Source organism: Misgurnus anguillicaudatus, chromosome 8, assembly GCF_027580225.2.
Source record: "Misgurnus anguillicaudatus chromosome 8, ASM2758022v2, whole genome shotgun sequence".
Taxonomy (NCBI): domain Eukaryota; kingdom Metazoa; phylum Chordata; class Actinopteri; order Cypriniformes; family Cobitidae; genus Misgurnus; species Misgurnus anguillicaudatus.
The window spans coordinates 5,472,329-5,490,940 of record NC_073344.2 but is presented as its reverse complement, the minus strand read 5'-3'; the positions used below and the strand labels follow the sequence as shown (position 1 = coordinate 5,490,940).

General features: G+C 38.6%; 1 protein-coding gene across 6 annotated transcripts in view; it reads left to right on the top strand.

Moving 5' to 3' along the window:
* evi5b (ecotropic viral integration site 5b) overlaps positions 1-18,612 on the top strand; it is a 68,655-nt gene that overhangs the window by 12,791 nt on the left and 37,252 nt on the right. For 4 of the 6 annotated variants that reach the window (XM_073870176.1, XM_055212450.2, XM_073870173.1 and 1 more), the window contains exons 2-3: positions 3,199-3,425; positions 17,737-17,926. In XM_073870176.1, the coding sequence (XP_073726277.1) occupies positions 3,280-3,425; positions 17,737-17,926 (336 nt within the window). In that variant the 5' untranslated portion in view covers positions 3,199-3,279. Of the gene's footprint in view, positions 1-989; positions 1,289-3,198; positions 3,426-12,119; positions 12,276-17,736; positions 17,927-18,612 lie in introns of those variants that run through there. The other 2 variants (XM_073870175.1, XM_073870177.1) reach the window with 2 other exon arrangements.

The following is an 18,612-nucleotide window of genomic DNA, read 5'->3' as shown; positions in this document are numbered from 1 at the left end:
TGTGATCATGGTACAGAGAATATGGTACAGAGGCCCACAAGGGTTGTGAAGAGGAAACGAGGAACTGCAGACCTGCTATGCTGCAAAAATAAAAAATTAAGGTCTGATCTGGCTTTATCATGCCAGACTAGTTAGTTTATCACTTACTCCAAATGCTTGGAGGTATATGATAAGACCTCACTCAACCACTGCCTAGTTCTAAGTTCGTCTTTCTCTGCTGATATTGTATTAATATGTTTATTCAGTGTGGGAATATGTAAAACTTAGATTTGAATTTAAGTTTTTTTCAATTGATGGAGGGCATTTGCCTGTGTGTTTGTAGTATTTTCATGCACTATAAGGTTATATAATAAGCAACAAAATTGCTATGAAATGAATATTTGTGTTCAGTGTGGACTTCTGAGGACCATAGTATTACTCCTGTTTAAAGCATATTAAGGAGTATGATTATTTCATAGGCATATTTTACTATTGTATTAAATATAAATAAGTACTTGCTGATGGAATACCTAATTTTCCAAATCCAAATGTTTTTGAGTTTCAAGTCGTTCCTGTTTTGTTATGTATGTGAGCAACACCTTTGAAAGCCCTATTAAACTAAATAAAAATATAATCAAGCATATACTTGTCAATCCTTGCCACTTCATTCATATCTGAACTTTGCCCTGCTGTTCCTGTCTATGCCCCGCCTTTTTCTCTAGCGCTACCTAAAAAGGGAGTTTCAAACCTTGACAGCTTCAAGTCATTTCTAGGGAATATTTTGTATGCTTTAGGATTTTATCACTCTGTGGTTTGTGAAACCACAAAACCCATGCATGCGCGTGTGTGGTCTTAAGTTGTAAGAAATGGAGGTCGCACGAGGAAACGTGAGCTGTATAATAGAAGATTCAGAGAAGTGCCTCATGCAAATGAGAAACCTGCTTTGTTGTGTGAGATAGACTTCCCCTGAGTTTATCATTACTGCTCACTTACGTCGCGAAACTGCGCGGTAAGCAGGAAATTTTTTCTCTGTCGGGTGAATTCCAATGAATGAATTTTGTGTTACAGCAGCTGTAAATGACTATAGTGGCTTACATCACTGTTACTGTACAGCTGCAGTGTCTTTGCTGGAGCACTTTGAACCCTGATGACACCTTGACAACAGTGTGACTTTGAAAACCTTCACAGATGACTTCTGAAATTCATCTGAGACAACTGGGGATATTCGATGGATTTGTGATTTAATGTTTTTTCTGGCTTTGTTTATGGCATTAGTGAATGAGAGGACCTTGGTGATGTCTTTTTTCGGGTAAGAGCAAAATCTACTTAGGATATCCTTTCTTTAGAGTAATTTAAGGGCATTAATCTCTTTAAAATAGATGATTTCAGCCATCATCTGTTTGAAGAAGTGTTTGTACCTTTCACTACTCTCCGTTTCATCTACTGACATTATTTTTGCTTTGCTCTTTATTATTGTATTAGCTTAGAAAAGATTCCTGTGATTCAAAGTGAGACATTTGTCATTTGCCCTCTCTTATCTTCATAATGGAAAGTACAGAACTTACAGAAACATTCCCTTGACATAAGCCTTGTAGAGGTTTTCTATGTAAATATAAAGTGACATATGCCATCTGATTCCAGTCTACATTTGTACACGCCTAACTAATGGCCTAGTATACGATTATACTACTGTAGCTGTAAGGAATAAGTGATTCATAAAACCCTTATACAGCGGTTTAAAAGTGACATCTTCAGGACTAAAGAAAACATTTGTTTGACGATTATTCATGTACACTCAATGTGCATTGTGACAGGTTAAACAATGTTTTTTGAAAGTCCTTAACTCTTGGATGAACTGTGCTGGACCCCTTACTGACAAAAAAGTAGTTGGCACTGAAAGGTGGTCAGATGAATTTTTAAAAAAAAAACTGATCTGTCCATACATGAGGAGCTACAGTACATTACCACAAGGCCTGTTCAATAGCTCTTAATACTTTTTATAGTGCTTTGGTAGCACATAGCTTTTATAAGCTATTTTTAAAGCACAGCAAGGAAATACACAAAAGCTTTGAAAGGACTATTGAACTAGCACTGTGTGCTTCAAACCAACTATGATGTTTACGGCAATATACTGCCTCATTCAAATCCTAATAGAAGCACTCTAACATATTTAGCAAATGTTGTAAACTGTGAAACTATAATGTGTGACAGCATTCTGTGTTATTTTCAACTCATTGTGGGGTCAAAAAGGGGACAAACCCAGCCATTGGGTTAAACTAACCCAAAAGAATGTTTATATTTGACCCAGTAGTTTCTTAAGTTGAAACGACCCAGCTTAGGTTAAATTGGGTTGATCCCTTTTAGAGTGTAACTTTCTCTTAAATAGGTGAAAGTAAAAGATGTCAGCACCACCCATATTAATAAAATTTTGACACAGTAACCTATTATTAACTCTTTCCCCGCCAGAGTTTTTTGTTTTTTAGGTTGCCAGCCAGCATCAGCATTTTTCATGATTTTCACACAAATGTAATGCCTTCCAGAAAATGTTTTCTTAAAATATAGAAACATTCAATATATATCAAATGAAAGAACAGACCCTGCTTTAAAAAAAGTTTCATCCTACCATCATTATTTCTCTTTTTTTCACACCTCAAATATGGGTAGATTTTTTCAAAAACACCAAATTTTGAGCAAAAAGCTGAGATTATTCAATTTTTGTGAAGGACTTTTGATAGCGATCCTCAAAACGTACACGGACATACAGCTTTTTGCCCTAGGGCAGGGTTCCCAAATCTTAAACTGGAAGGCCGGAGCACTGCAGAGTTTAGCTCAAACCCTGATCAAACACACCTGAGAAAGCTAATCAAGTTATTCATTATCATCACTGGTGGGTATGTTTGGCTGTTTCTCAATATGCGATCTTGCGTCCTTGTGTTCTCGCTCTACGTCATCATACACAGTCAAAGTTCAATTCCAATTCTCAAGAACACAAGTACATAGGAAGCATGAAAGTACCCGGATGTGTTTTTGATATCGAGGATGCATCGAGTGCAGATGACCAACTGGAAGATCGCACACATCTCAATTCTCACAAGTGCGTTCTGTGTTCTCGCGACCTTCTGAGTTCGTTCTTCCAAGGTCGCCTGGCAAGACCAGTCTTCACGAGAACGCAAGTCCGTTCTTTGCATTCTTTTCAATAAATACTTTTTTCTATCACAGGTGGCGACAGACAAGGTAACAGGCAAGCTGAGTTCAACTCTTTCATGGGTGAAGAACTCAGTGTCGCATACGGTGAGTCAGATGGCTAGTCAGGTGGCAACACCCTCTTCGCTGCACACCACAGCGGCTTCGTCAACTACCTCGCTGTCCTCGCCCTCATCGGCCTCCCCGTCCCAGCTCAGCCCGGATGATGTGGAGCTGTTGGCCAAACTAGAGGAGCAGAACAGGTAAAACCAAAGGATTTGTTTCCTGTCTTATCTGTTTTATAACAGTGCAATAACTGTAACATATTGCTGGTTCAAGGTTGTGCCCAAAGCATTGAAGTAAAGCATTTTATGGTCATAATATTTGCTGTTAAATATATAGGCACTACTGAATATGCAAATATGCCTGAGTGTATCCTTGCTTGTGAAATTTAAACACATACCTTAAATTGCTTATTTAAGTTAATTTTATTAGATGAAAGCACTTTATTGCATTCATCACTTTCAGCTTATTTTTTTGCTGTACAGCAGGAAGTTTTAAAGGTCTTCAGGCTATTTCTTATGAAAGTGCTTTTGTTGTTCGGAGAGAGCTTCCTTTTAAACCATGTTCATCTTTGTTTTGTGGAGCTCTAGTCTTGTCCATCCCCTCTGATTGTGTGGTATAAATTTAGACAGCACTTTAGTACAGTGTTATGTCAAGAGTATTGACATGATGTCAACAAAGTGAAGCCATCGCCGGGGTGGCTGTGTTGTGTTTTCAGACAAGTGATAGCCCAGTGCTTTTCCAAATATAGATCCTGAGAGAAATAAAGGTCTGTCACTCCTACTGTCCCTGTTTTATCAGTTTTCCCATGTCTTCACTGTAGTTGCAGCAACTGTGCATAAACACATGACTGTGTTTTTCTGCATTGAGATAACTATGTGTATGGTGGTGGTACTGGGCATTTTCTTATGATACTAGGGCTGTAACAATGTATTTGAGTAATATGGAGTGTTAATATTGTTTTGTTGGTAGGTTGATGGGATAAACAGGTGTTTCCAGGTGGTTTAAGTTGTGTTCCAGTCCTTAAATTTTATTGGCTGTGAGGCATATCATTCTGCAGCATTCCAGACCAGAGTAAATGAGCAGAGCTTATTAAAGGGGATGCAAGGAATGTCTTGCTTGGGGCGTAAAGGCAAGTTTTAAATTTTGAAGCACCAGTGTTTTCCTGTGGACGAATAACTATGCTGATGTCGAATACAATAGCACTTAGCTGGGGTATTGCTCAGTAAAACTAATTTAAGCAGTTTATACTCATGCCTCGTTTTGCACTGCAAGCCTCTGCTGACTGGAGGCACACGGACGAGGCGTTTATATTTGATGTGCTTGCTGTTGCAGTGTACTACCCTTTTAAATGACAGCGGACGGTTTTCCTTATCCAGTGGTACATTCAATGTTAAAGAGTCTATGCATTGTTTTGCATGGATTTATCATAGAGACACGGCACAGACGCTCTCTAAATAATGTCATTTACAGAATAAGTCAAAAATGTAGAAATCTCTTCAGTTTACTAGTGTTCATATACTCTTCAGTTTCTCCCCATACAGCTATTTTTGTTAGATGCTTCTTTTTCAAAAGCATTGATGCTTTAATTTTGTCAATGAACATTTTTATAACTGTGTTTTAATACAAATCGTATTATTACCATTACACGTTTACACACACCTGCCTCCCGCTTATGCCTCAAGCTGAGTACTTGTTTTTCAGACCTGTCGAGTACTAAAAATCAAAAATTCATCCCTAATATTTAGTCAGTGTTGACTCAGTTTGACCGGTGACCTTTTATTAATAGCAGCGTGGGTGTGTGAACAGGTGACCTCTGACATTACCGTTCATCAGGACAGCTGGGTACACAGCTGGTCCAAGAGATGACTAACAATGCCCAATCACCTGCCCTCTGCCGCAATGCTAATACAATTAGAGTAATGTGTGTCCCTCATACTGTACTTCATTAAGTAAACACTGCTGGCCAGGTTTTAGTACAGTTATTTGAAATGGTAAAAGAGGGTAAAACAGAAGAATCTGGGCTCCAGGATTTAAAATCCCAATGCTTTGAAAACTTCAATTTGACTTTAAAGGTGCTGTAGAATGTAAAACTGTATTTGCCTAGGCATAGATGAATAATAAGAGTTCTGTACATGGGAATGACATATCGTGAGCCTCAAACACTGTTGTTTCTTTCTTCTTATGTAAACCTCATGCATGCAAAAGACAGCAGGAAAACAAGCCAATCTTAACTTAACACAGACTGTGACGTTACAGTTGTGATGTACGTCCCCAACATTAAATTACACATTAAATGAATTACAATATTGTTACAATGCTAAAAACAAAGTTGTGACTGTTAAGCTACTATTGACGTTACGGTTACGTTTTGCAGGTCCATACTGAAAAAACATAAACTTACCACACAAACGTCCATTTTCCAATATCCAAATAATTAATTATTTCTTAAATTCTGTACCTTCGTCTGATACAAGCTCAAACACAAGGTCTGTTTGCACAAACAACAAGCTACTGAAATGAGCCGCTCTGAGAAACAGTCAATCAGAGCAGAGCTCATCATTATTATTCATGACCCTTTCAAATAAGGTAATATTAGACCATTTCATTCTGGGGACAAATCCTAGGGTTGTAAATGGACTCATTTTTGCACTTAAAGCGTAACTAAACCTCTGTTCAGAGCCTGACTCCGCCCACTGTTAATATTTGAAAAATGCAAGAAAAGTGGGCAGATCCCAACGGAGATAGAGGGGACGAACTAAGCTTGTACCAAGTGTGTGGTGAGATCGTAACAAGGGCGTGGTGAGCTTGAACCTGCTTACGTCACGAGTTACTTTTTGGACCCAACATCCAATGGGAGAATTCAACTGCAGTAGCCACCGTTCAATCTGAAGAGGGCAGCACTCAGACGTTTTTACACCATATATTGTAGTATTGAAACACTTTATATCCAAATGTCAAAAAACTTACTAAAATCAATGAACAGCACTAATAAAGCATCATTCTTACAGATCATTAACTAAAAAAAGTTGGTTTAGGGTTTAGTTACTCTTTAATAAAGTCACATACTATGTAGGTATCAAAGAACAATGTAACATATCGTATCAGTCTATGCATTCTTGGTTACCTTTTAAATTAGCTAATTCAAACTTATTTTAAGACTTTCCGTAAAAATTCATCTTACGATGGATTTCCACAGACTGCGGAGCGGCTGCAGATCGGCTCCGCTGCGTTACGGCTCCGCACTCAGCCGTCCGTCAATACCCACCAGTTCCGTATTTGTTGCAGAGCGGCTGCGTGCTGAAGTGACGAGGACTCATGAGGTCTCGCAAATTAACGTGATGATCACGCGATATCTAGTTTTCTCTCCGCCCATTATGACGTTTTGCTGGACCAGCCCAGATCACAACACGAGATCTCGCGAATTCAGGTATGATCACGCGATATAGTCATGGCTCCGCCCTGCGGAGGTGTCCGCATCCAGCAATAATAGAAGCTCTGCGTATTTGTTCCGGAGGGCTGCGGATGGCCGGAGCTGTAACGGATTCGGAACGCAGTCAGTGGAAATACACACATCGACTTGAATGGAAACAGATTGACTTTCGGTGGAAATCCAGCGTTACACAATTTTACTTCTCAAAATGTCTTGTTTTAATGATGTTTGAAGACTTTTACTAAAACAAAATACTGACCATGAAGATTATTTTTTGCAACGTAGACGTCATGGCAACTTATACGTGCTTCCATTTGTTATCTTCATTATACAACTTTTAGACTGTGCCACAGTAGATACAGATACGGATACAAAAATAGTCCTTCTTTTTCATGGGACTATGAAACAATTGACCATATCAGAATTTGCAACTGATTTCCTGTCTGTTTTAAAATGTAAATGACCATGTTGACCTTTTTGTGAGATTTTGTGTTAGTGGATCATGGGCCCCTCCTATTTCTTCATGAATTATTAATAAGGTGCCTAGCTCCATTTATTGATGGGTCCTCAGTCCACACTTGCATAGAGCTCACTGCTTTTGGTATCACAGACTGGTTTCAGTATTAGAAAAGAATCTGAGGGAATTCACTTACCAAACACCCACACAGATCTCTCTCAGCAGCAAGAAAGTAGGGCAGCCAGCCGCTCAGAGAATCAGTGTTGAAGATCTGATTTTTTTACTTGGGGGCATATGGGCTTGTTCTGCCACAGGCAGAAATGGCATAGACTGCCACAAATGGTAATTTCAGAGACACCTTACAGAAGACACACTCAATCAGTTTAGGTCTGAACTAAATCTCTTATTTAGCTTCTAAACATACTTATGCTGACTTATGCTGTTGTAGTTATCTTGAGCTGAAACGGGCATACACACATCCATAATACTTTATGACTGTATGCCTTTAAAATGACATGTGAGCGGCCTCTAGGTTAATGGCACCTTGTTTCTGGTTTGGTGTGATGCTCATCCATCCACCGATCCCTGATGACAACTTATGCTGCCACATTGACTGTCCAGCGACAACTTTTTGCTCTGTTAAATTCTATAATAAAGAATTTATTATATTCTATCAATCGGTGTATATCGGTGCCATGACATTATGACCACCTACCTAATATTTTGTAGGTTCCCGTTTTCCCACCAAAGCAGCCCTGACCCGTAGATGCATGGGCTCCTCTAGACTTTTTCTATCAGAACCGGCATTAACTTTTTCAGCAATTTCAGCTACAGTAGCTCATCTTTTGGATCGGACCACACAAACCAGCCTTCGTTCCCTACGTGCAGGGTGCGATTTGCCAGGGGGGATGCGTGGGATTTCCCCCTTTCTGGTCAATGTATCCCTGCCTCTGCTTAATTATTTTTATCCCCGGTGGGGATAAATTTATCCCCCCCTCAAAGTGATCAGTGCTACTACACTAGTGGCGAGACGGATCACAAAACTTATCACGGATCCGTGGTTTGATTAAAGTCAATTTTGTTTTAAAATGCGCTACTTTAGCTGGCTCTGATACAGCTGCCGCGCAGCATCTCTGTATTCACCACTCTGCAGACTTGCTCATTGTCCCGCCCACGGCGCTATCTGATTGATTACACCTCACGAGTAATAGCCTATCAACACTTGGAGATGGTTATGGAGCTGTGTGTCGAAACGATGAAATGCAGCATATTCAGCCGCATATTAATAAAGCGGGAATAAACATAACAATCTGATTATCTGTTTATGATGACAAGCAGAGTTGGTGTACCAGTCACACCACTGAGAATGGCCGAAGTTACACATGATACATGCCGATGAGGCGTTTAGCGAGGCGCGGGCGCGTCCAGTTTGCGCAAATGAGGCTAAGTGACTAAACACATAATGCATCTGACTTCTCTATCATTTCACTGTAGCTCAGCATTGCGGTGTAAAGTTAATGTTATTACTTTAAAAGCAGCATTAAAACAGTTTCTACTGTAATGGTTTAACTTTGCAATCAATACATTGTTCATATTTATGTTTAAGTTGACACTACATTGTGCCATATAGTTTTGCCATTCAAGATTTAATTCTTGCGTGTTTTTTCGTTGTGCATGATCACAGTTCATATGTGTGGGGAAAAATAAGCTATTAGAGTAAAAATATTGCGTTAGGCTGCTTCATGAGTTAATAAGAAAAAAGATTTTACAATTCCTGCAAATGCAGTGATGAGTTCATGTTCTCATGATTTATTTTTATGAATTAAAATGTTTTGAAATGTGCTGTGGACAGAGACGCATTATGTCAAGAATTATAAAAAATCGTCAATAAGCTCATAATTTGTGCTAAAATAGTATAAATGTTTAATTTTAAAACCATTTTGAAAAGCTGGTTATATTTTTATGTTTCTGCACAAGTTCAGCAGACAGTGAGGTTCGGGTTTGTTCCGATCAGAGGTCGTGAGCGGAGAGCGCATTTCTGAATATTAGAAATATTTTAATTAGAAATATATAAAACATAATAATAATAATATTATAATGGATTTTTGTTAGGTCGGACAATGATTACCAAATTTCTCTCTCATATTGCTCTCTTCATAACCACTGAAAACAGTCAAAAAAGTTAAAACTAGTGGTGAGTACAAAATGACTCATGACGAAATATGGTGGGTACCCACCATCGCCAAAATCGACGCCTATGAAAACATCCCCCCCTCTGTTTTTTTCACAAATCGCACCCTGCCTACGTGCATCAATGAGCCTTGGCTGTCTATGACCATGTCGCCGGTTCTGTCTATAACAGATCAGATATAACAGTCTAGTTATTTGAATAAATATTAATAATGACTCCACCATAGGGCTGGGCGATATGAAAAAAAAATTATCACAACATTTTTTCCTGTATCAGCCGATGTCGATAATTATCACGGTAAATTACAAATCTTCATTCCTGTCAAATTTAAAGGCAGATGTTTGCTCCTATATGGAAGTTGTAAAAACCAGACAGTTAATTATGGTTATAAAATACTTTTTATTCAGAACATGACATATACTTTCCAAACAAGTGATCAATTGAGGTAGAATACAGATTAAAATATTATTTGTAAAATCGATATCACAACGTCGTCTTAATGCCCTTGGTGCTAGTGCCTGCCTCAAAAATGCTGCATTCCTTCTTCTGTGCACAGCATTCAGTTTTACAATTCTTGTTCCTACTTTGGTAAAAACCTAGCGCTTTAGGATCACAACCACATTATTATCTGTAGATTTATTCCTAGAGCTCTGTACGATCGTGATGCTTTGAAAAAATAACAAATAGATTAAAACAAATGTAAATAAACTGACATCATATATGATTCTTTCTTTCTTTCTCTCTGTCTCTCTCTCTCTCTCTCACTCGCGATGAGTATATATAAAGGCCGTTCACATACTGTCTAAAGTGAAACGCTGTTTAAACCTGTGTAGCTCTAATTCGACAAGCAAATGTCGGCATGAACAGCGGCAATGCTATTGTTGGTGTATAAAACAAGTGAAGTGGTTCTCGCTTATACAAACACATTTCACAAGAGCAGCTGCAGTTAAAGTGCAAGTCTAAGTGGTAAGTGGAGAGAGATAACATTACTTAAAATCTTTATAACTCCTTATAAATGTAGTGTGTTTACATGAGAGTTTGGGCTGGACTGCGGAGAATACGTGTATGGTATTTTATTTTAGCGCAGATGTTTGATGTCTGGAGATCAACTGTGTTTAACGTTATGAAGCAATTCTACACCATGGTTTGCCGTCACGCTTTCACATTGTGAAAGAAAGTAACGGGTGACGTGACAGACAACTAGTTGTCCAGTTCAGTTCAGTACACAAGCAGAGCTTCACCAAAAATTAGGTTCCCTTATTCTCTGATTACAAGTGTCCATGATCAGACGGCTGCACCTGTGCTTTCACTCACTCTAAAAAGCCCTGCTGTGACATAAAGCGGTTTACATAACATACACTAAACATCTATTATATAAGCAGACGCTTAAATGAAGAGTTTTAAAATACTGATTATTTATTCAGGGGCTTTGCCTTTATTTCTAAATATGGAAAAATTACAAAGGTCTGAAGTTTGGTGATCCCGTTGCTGCGGCCATTACAACACATCCGAAGTGTAAGGTGGTTCCAAAATTACCATTGTGATGCATCCTGCACAATTCATCATTAGGAAGGTATTTCTGTTTGATTTGTTTTTTTGGATCTGATTTGGGCTCAAACTGGTAAGGCAATATCAATGCCATAGGCAGTTTACAGAGTTTGCCCCTGAACAATCAGAGTATACTTAACGTTTGTGGGGGTGGGGCTTTGAAGAGACACGTGCTGCAATCAAGCGTTTTAGAGAAAGGTGTTGCCAAACATCTACATTTTTGTTTTTTTACTTTAAATCACACAACATTATTGTGGCAGACCCCTAAACGCCTCATTTGAACTGTGAGACCTCCTGACGCACGTAAACGGGTCTTCACATTGATTTAACGTTGAAATCACTCGCGCTTGACGCCTCTACCGCGTCTGGTGTGAACACAGCATTAAAGCTACAGTAACCTAATTTGTTTGTCAATAATATTAAACAGAGAATCACTCTCTGCTCACTCTCATTTTCAGTACTTTTAACATGCATAAGCCGTTTTAAAAGCATATTAAATTGCTCTTTGTATAATGAATATTTGTTGTGCTCATTTATTTGATTTTCTAATAAAACAATAATATACCTAATTAAATAATATAACAAAAACAACATCTGCGGTATTAGTTTATCTAGAAAAAAGATTAACAGTAAGTCATCAAAGAGCTTACATATTAGCTTGAAGAATCAGTATTGGGCATTGGTATCGGTCCATCATGACGACAAGAAATCTTGGTACTCGGTATCGGCTGCAAAAATCCTGATCTAAGCATCCCTACATTTTACATTTATGCATTAGCAGAACCTTTTTAGACACATTACATTTACAGTACATTTTTTAAGTTAGTCTATGTATCTCCTAGAGATTTTTTGCCTTTATGAAAATGCTTATCGATAACATATTTTGACATTAAACCTTTTGATTCCTCTTGTGAAACCATGACATTTGTCTGGTTAACAAACAACATTTATAGTATTAAACAGGAAAATTTACCTTTACATTTCACTAGGTATTTAGTAGACACTTATCCAAAGCGATGAACCAAAGTGAGAAACAGCTATTCACCATATAGAAGCAATATTATATGTAAGTAATATGCTACTGTAAATCCAAATAAACAGTTTCTTCTTTGCGAACAAGTTTTTCATGGTTGACATTTCTATAGAATTACTTTAATAAAGAGCAATTGACATGGTCAAAACGCTTGTACAGATTTGAACTCTCCACTGACTGGGAACCCAAGGTTGATGGTCTTTGTACTTTACAGATAAGCTCTCTTTCTCTCTCTCTCTCTGTGTGTGTGTGTGTTTGTGGTTTTGGGGGAGAGAGTGAAGTAAGACAGAGACCGTAAGAGACCACTTTTCACAGATACACACACTGCCATTTAGGATTACTTGGAGGACTAGGAAAGACATGCGGATTTCAGAATGAGCTTCCCGTGGTGAGCCGCTACGCAATAATACCTTTGATCAGTTCTCTGCCACTACTGTAGCAGAGTTCAGATCTTCTGCCACTTGTTATTAATGTGATCTTTTTGCTGGCGCAGTTTTGCTTAATGTTTGTCTTTGCTTTTAACTTGTTGAACAGGCACTTTGCGTGGCTGCTTTTACTGTATGAAATAATTTGGATAAGAAAGATGTAGTGTTTGTTTCCTGTACAAAAATCCACGTTGCAGTTTAACCAGCAGTAAATCATTAACAAGCAACTACAAGCAAATGTATTTTGCCTTACATGTTTACTGAATCAAAGACGTCAATTTGTATCATTTGTAGATTTGTGTTACTTTGCATTATATAATTTACAATCATATCTATGGTGGCCAGTGAACAATGGGTAAAATTGGGCTTTGTTTGTTTTTTGTGTTTTCCCAAGATTAAAAACATATGTTTTGGGTTCTTTGGTGAAGAACATTTTATCCCTGCAGGTAAAAACCCAGCTCAAGTTTTTTTGTAATGTACAAAATAATTTTCTACAAAATTATAACCTTGATATCTTCAATACTGACTGAGTAAGGCCATGTCAAAGATTGAAATCAACGTAAAATCAGTAATTGAAATCAACTGTGATCTCATAATTCGATTATAAAACTTTAGCCTGGATTTAACAGACAGGGTCACATATTCTCACGCATTGGAATTGTTGTGCTCACATGGGGTATGCCCGGCCAGCAACCTGTCCCAATTCTGTTCCCCCCATTCTTTCTGCCTAATATTAATCTCCCAAACGACTGTTTGCTAGAAGGGTCATTTTGCCTTTTCTACAGTCTGTCTCTTTTTGTATAAATTGCAATACAAAAAGAAGTATACAAGTCAATGATGATTTATCCTTTATCCTGTTTTATTGTATCAAGATATTCAACCCAATGTTAGTGATCAAATGTCTTCATATAATTACACTATTGTTTATATTTGACAAGCAGAAGAGTTTGATTTGGTAACCTGGTATAAAAAGCGTTATGCAATGACTATGGCAACCACAACCAATTGGATTGCATTCCCACGTATCCCTGTGAAACCCATGACTAGAATTTAAAGTAACCTTATGTTATTCAGAATTGTGTTGTTTGCTACTTGTGATGAAACATTTTGGATAAAAAGTCATGTTTTGGATGAGTGATATAAAATATAAAGAATCACAGTCTCTTTCTTTCCTTCCCTCTACCCACTTACAATTTCACACGTTGATAACAGCCCTTCAGATGTGAACCCTACGACTCCTTCTCATTGCCTTTCACCCATAACAACCGTGGCCCCCCTCGTGTGACCCAAATGCGTCTGTAACTGGATCCAGCTCTTGAGCCTTGTCGGTGACGTCGCCCTATGCTGCCTTTAGAGGCCCAATTCCCTGTATTTTTCCGAGATCAGGTTTCCATGGCTTTGTGTCTGTACTGTCTGCTCTTAAATGTTAAGGTTATTCTAGAACATTGCATTCCTTTCTTTCAGCTGATTCAAGGCCAGTATAACAATAAAATCACCTCCACACTCTAGCTTAATTTTTAATATAAGTTGTATAACTTTTTTTGAGAGTTTTTGAGAGTTTAGTGTTTTGCTAAAAGATATGTTTTGTTATTAGTGAGTTTTTGTTTTCCTATTTGTATATTGTGAAGATGCTAATTTTGTCTTAGAGAAAAGTTTTGCATTCGATACACTAGGCAGTTAAAATGGCTTTTCCATTTATAACCATCTACCATAACATTCCCAAACTAGAACAGACAGTCATAACAATAGTCAGTTGCTCATCCTAAATACTTCAGTTTGAAGTCTGACATAATTTGGGCCCCATTTTAACAATCTAAGCGCATGGTCTAAATCACACGGCGCTTAGGGCGTGTCCGAATCCACTTTTGCTAGTACAAAGTCATCATATACAATGAATGCAATAAAAAGGCAAAAAATCTGCCTACCAGGCTACAGGTGAAGCAGTTCTTCTGCCAGCTGATCTCAACTTCATGCCCTCTAAAGTCCTGTCAACTGTCCTCACTTAGAGACTTAATATTAATAATTTACATTTCCATGTGTGTAATAAGCAAATGTACATTGTTGTTTCGTTTATAGGCGCATATTAGCCTACTAATGTTTTAGTTTGGTCAATGGCATAGTCTATTATAGTTGCTTCAAAATAGCAACGTGCCAACAATGCGCCTGAACACAAATTGTTTTTAAGCCAACATGCCCCTGGAAGCACAAATGGGTGCTTATGCATTTGCTATTTAAACAACGTGACTGCGTTGATCAAAAACACTTGCGCTGTATTGCGCCGGCCCTTTGACTCAGTGGCGGTGTTTCACGAAAACCTAGGGTATGGCAAAATTTCATCGTACAAGAAGGCCATTCTCAAAAAAACAATTACATACTCCACCAACCTGTACAAAATCATACTAAGATTGCACCGATGTACACTTGCAGACAACAATATGAAAGCAAATCAAATGAAAAACAAAAACAGAAACTGAAAATTGTGATTGTTTAAAATGCTTTTCAAATGTTGTAATTCTTAACCAAGTGCAACTCCATCAACAGATAAACTAAAACAAGATAATATCAATACATATTGTGACATCCCTTTACAAATCGTGTCATGACAACCGCCAATAAACACACAATAAAGACTTTTAAATGATGTGATAGAGCACATGAGAACCAACTAGGGATGTTAACAATTAATCGATCTTCGATTAATTGTCGATAAGAATTTACTCGATAAAACTTAACGATTGTTGAAAAACAAGATCATGCACGTGTGTGCGGCGCCTGCGCAAAACACATACAGTCGGAGAAAAAAAATTAAGCGAGCGCGCAAAAGTTAAACTACTAGCTATGATCACAGCGATGCTCGATGCCAAGCACACGCATGTGGTTTTTAACGTCATGCGAGACGAGGCTGGCTGGCTGCCAACGCAATGAAATTACATCCGCAGTGGATCTGACAGGGTCCGACGCAGAAAATGCAAATACGTTTAGGATACTGAAAGCAAAGACCCTCTTCGGGGAAGCCTGCAAGATTAGCATAGCAACGCTGATATATACAGAGAAGGAGACCAGAAGCCGTTTTTAATGAACAGATTAAAATGTAATCTTAAATTATGGCAAGAAACTGTCAAATGTAAACTGTAACTGACTGTCGTTACACCCTGAATGCCCGCAACATATATCACTGATCATCATTATTGACTGGCTGAGGCGCTGCGTGTTTTCTAATGGAAGGTTGGCATCTCCGTAATATAAGCATCATTGCTGAAAGTACGTCTAAGCTGAGGTAGTCTCGCGTAGCCAGACCTTCAATAATGAGGGTATTGTGTTTTTCGCTGCTTTTTCTGGACAAAGCCCGCCCACGAGCTGTTTGACCGACATGTCAAACAACCAATCACAGTTTGTTTTGTCTAGCGTCACGTTTCGGACTCCCCACAATAACGAGCCGGCTGGCAACAAGTCAGTTATTGAAATAACCAGCCGCAACCAAATAGTATCTAAATAAACAACATTACTCACCATAGGACAACGTTGAGCACTTCATCAACAGCCACACCAATGAGACGATCCTGTTAAACGTCTGTTTGAAGCATATCTCTCCACTTTTTAACACATACAAGCAATTCAGGAGAACCAAACTTTTAAACTCCACTAACTGCCTTAAAGAAAACTCTTGGACGTCTTTTAGAGAGTCGATGCCGCGAACTATGCATATTTTTGAGAATCCAATGTTTAGCTGATCATGATAACTGCTCATTATTATCCACGTGAACACGACTGATTCTCTTCCTCAATGGAACGTCAGAGCTTTGTTTTCCAGGGACCGAAACTAATCGCGACACTCGCGTCTCCTGGAAATCCGTTTTTTTCCAACCAATCAAAGACGACTTTAACATTCTCACAGGGTTTCCAGAAAAGTGTACGAAAAACATCAGACGTTCAGCCAACAGTTTGTGGGCGTGACGTCTGAGGCTGAGACTAAAGCTGAGGTGACGACGAGAAAAGTGCCCTTCGTGTGCTTCTTGGATATAATTACAAACAGTGTATCAACGACTCGGAAAGCGAGGTAAACAACTTGATAAATAACACTTGATGATAATAAAACTGTTATTTTGACATGGACTTTCCTGCGTCTGTTGCAGAGTGCCCATGTGAGGCGGAGTTATACACTGTGTCTATTAGTCATTATATTTCATTATGAGATAAGTTTAAATTGATGATTTTATCATAACAACAACTACATTGACTCATTTTACAATCCCACTAGCATGTTATTTAAACAAAATAAAATCTTTTAATTCGCGTGAGGAAGCTGTCGTTTTTATGCACACTTTTATGTCATTGGCTATATGCCACTGCAGTAAAGGCTTATTGCACTCTTACTGTTAACGATTATTCGATTGATTGATCGTTAATTTAAATGATCATCGAATATGGGAAATTGCATAAATTGACATCCCTAGAACCAACTTAGACTAAAACACTAAATGAAACTCTTAGTAAAACAGGGCTAAAAGCATAAACAAGTCTTACTTTTGTCATCGTGCAGAAGTGGCCAAAAATGCGAGCAAATAATTAATACAATTCACTTCGACTGCGCTACTATTTCCCAGTGGAACAGAACATGTTTATTTATTCACAGAGAACAAGTCTTATTACTTCTGGAATAATGTATGCAATATGCATAGCTCGAGTGTGGGGGAGAATTGTGAGGTATCACAAGGGTGAGTCGGGAAATCATCGGAAGAGTTTGCTTTCTAACCACTCTCACGGCACTTCGATGTCATCCGCCTGTCGGTCCCTGTGATATAGCATGAAGTCGAACACACGTGTAAATTATCCCTATTAGTGATGTACCAATGTTCAGATATGTTCTACTAAAAATATTTACAATTATATTTAATGAGCATCATAATAGCCTGTTGATTTCTGGTGTTTGGTCTGAATGCTGCGAAACACAAACACCACCCCTGCTTTTACTCCAATAGTGCTGTTTAACACAAAGTATTACTCTGTGATCTAAAGTCTGCTTTTGTTAGTGATTTATACAGTATCAATGTTGGTATGTTGTGAATTTGCATTCAAAGCTGCCTAAAACAAAACTTTGGATTGAAGACACTGCCCTTAGTTTGTTAACAATTACATTACCAGTGTTCTTTTATAGAATGGGTGGAAGTCACCTTTCATTCTCTGCCCTAAAACCTGTTCGCCATTGAGTTTACTAACAATGAACTTTGATGACTTCCTTAAAACTGGACAGATTGTTTTATTTTAGTTGTGTGACTGTTACCGCATTACATGATGTGTCTGATTCTCTTAAAGGAAATACATGTTTTGCCTTTGCACTGTATCATCATTTTTTTGGATGTAGCTTTAGTTTTGGTTACACTTATTTGTTTTAGTCTATATATGAACGTATGGTTATCTTTCCAGGTTGTTGGAGACAGACAGTAAATCTTTACGTTCCGTAAATGGCTCACGGAGGAACAGTGGCTCCTCGCTGGTGTCCAGTTCATCAGCCTCCTCCAACTTATCACACTTGGAGGAGGATACATGGATTATGTGGGGACGAATCGTCAATGAGTGGGAAGACGTGCGGAAGAAGAAGGAAAAGCAACTAAAGGTAACAAGACTGGTTGTGTGTAAAAATGAGGTTTATGCCATGTATTAAAGGGACACTTCAACCATTTGCATAAAGCTTTGTATAGTTAAGGGCTCATTATAGTCGTGCGTAGGTCCTACGGCGTAGCAGCGACGGCGTAGGTTCCGCGTCGGTTTTCATTTATACTTTTGCGTCGTCGTCCGCGTCGACGTGCAAACACACGTGCGACCGCTGGTAGGCAGTATCCACGTGTGTAACCACAGTAGCAGCACAATCGTGAAAGAAGAAGCAGCTTAGCAAGCTAACCCACAAACGAAGAAGAAACAGCATCTTGTTGTGTATAATTTGAGAAGACCAGCAATGATGGAAGTAAATAAACAGCGACTTTTGATGCAGTTTGAGTTAAATCACTCCTCAACTTGCCCCATCTTTGTTTTCACCGTCACAAACGGAAATACCTATGACGCAGTTTTTTTACCTTACGGGAGGGGTTCTGGTGGACCAATCACAGCGCTTGCGGTCCGCGTACATCTGATGCGCTGTTAAGTTTTTTGTGAGTTGCGCGTCAGGCTATGCAGAGCTACGCACAGGCTACGGATAGCCTACGCCGTAGCTACGGCACAGAACCTACGCACGACTATAAATCGCGCTTTAGAACCCCAGTCATGTTTTTGAATGGTCATGCATCATTTTCTCAGTTGCCGCTG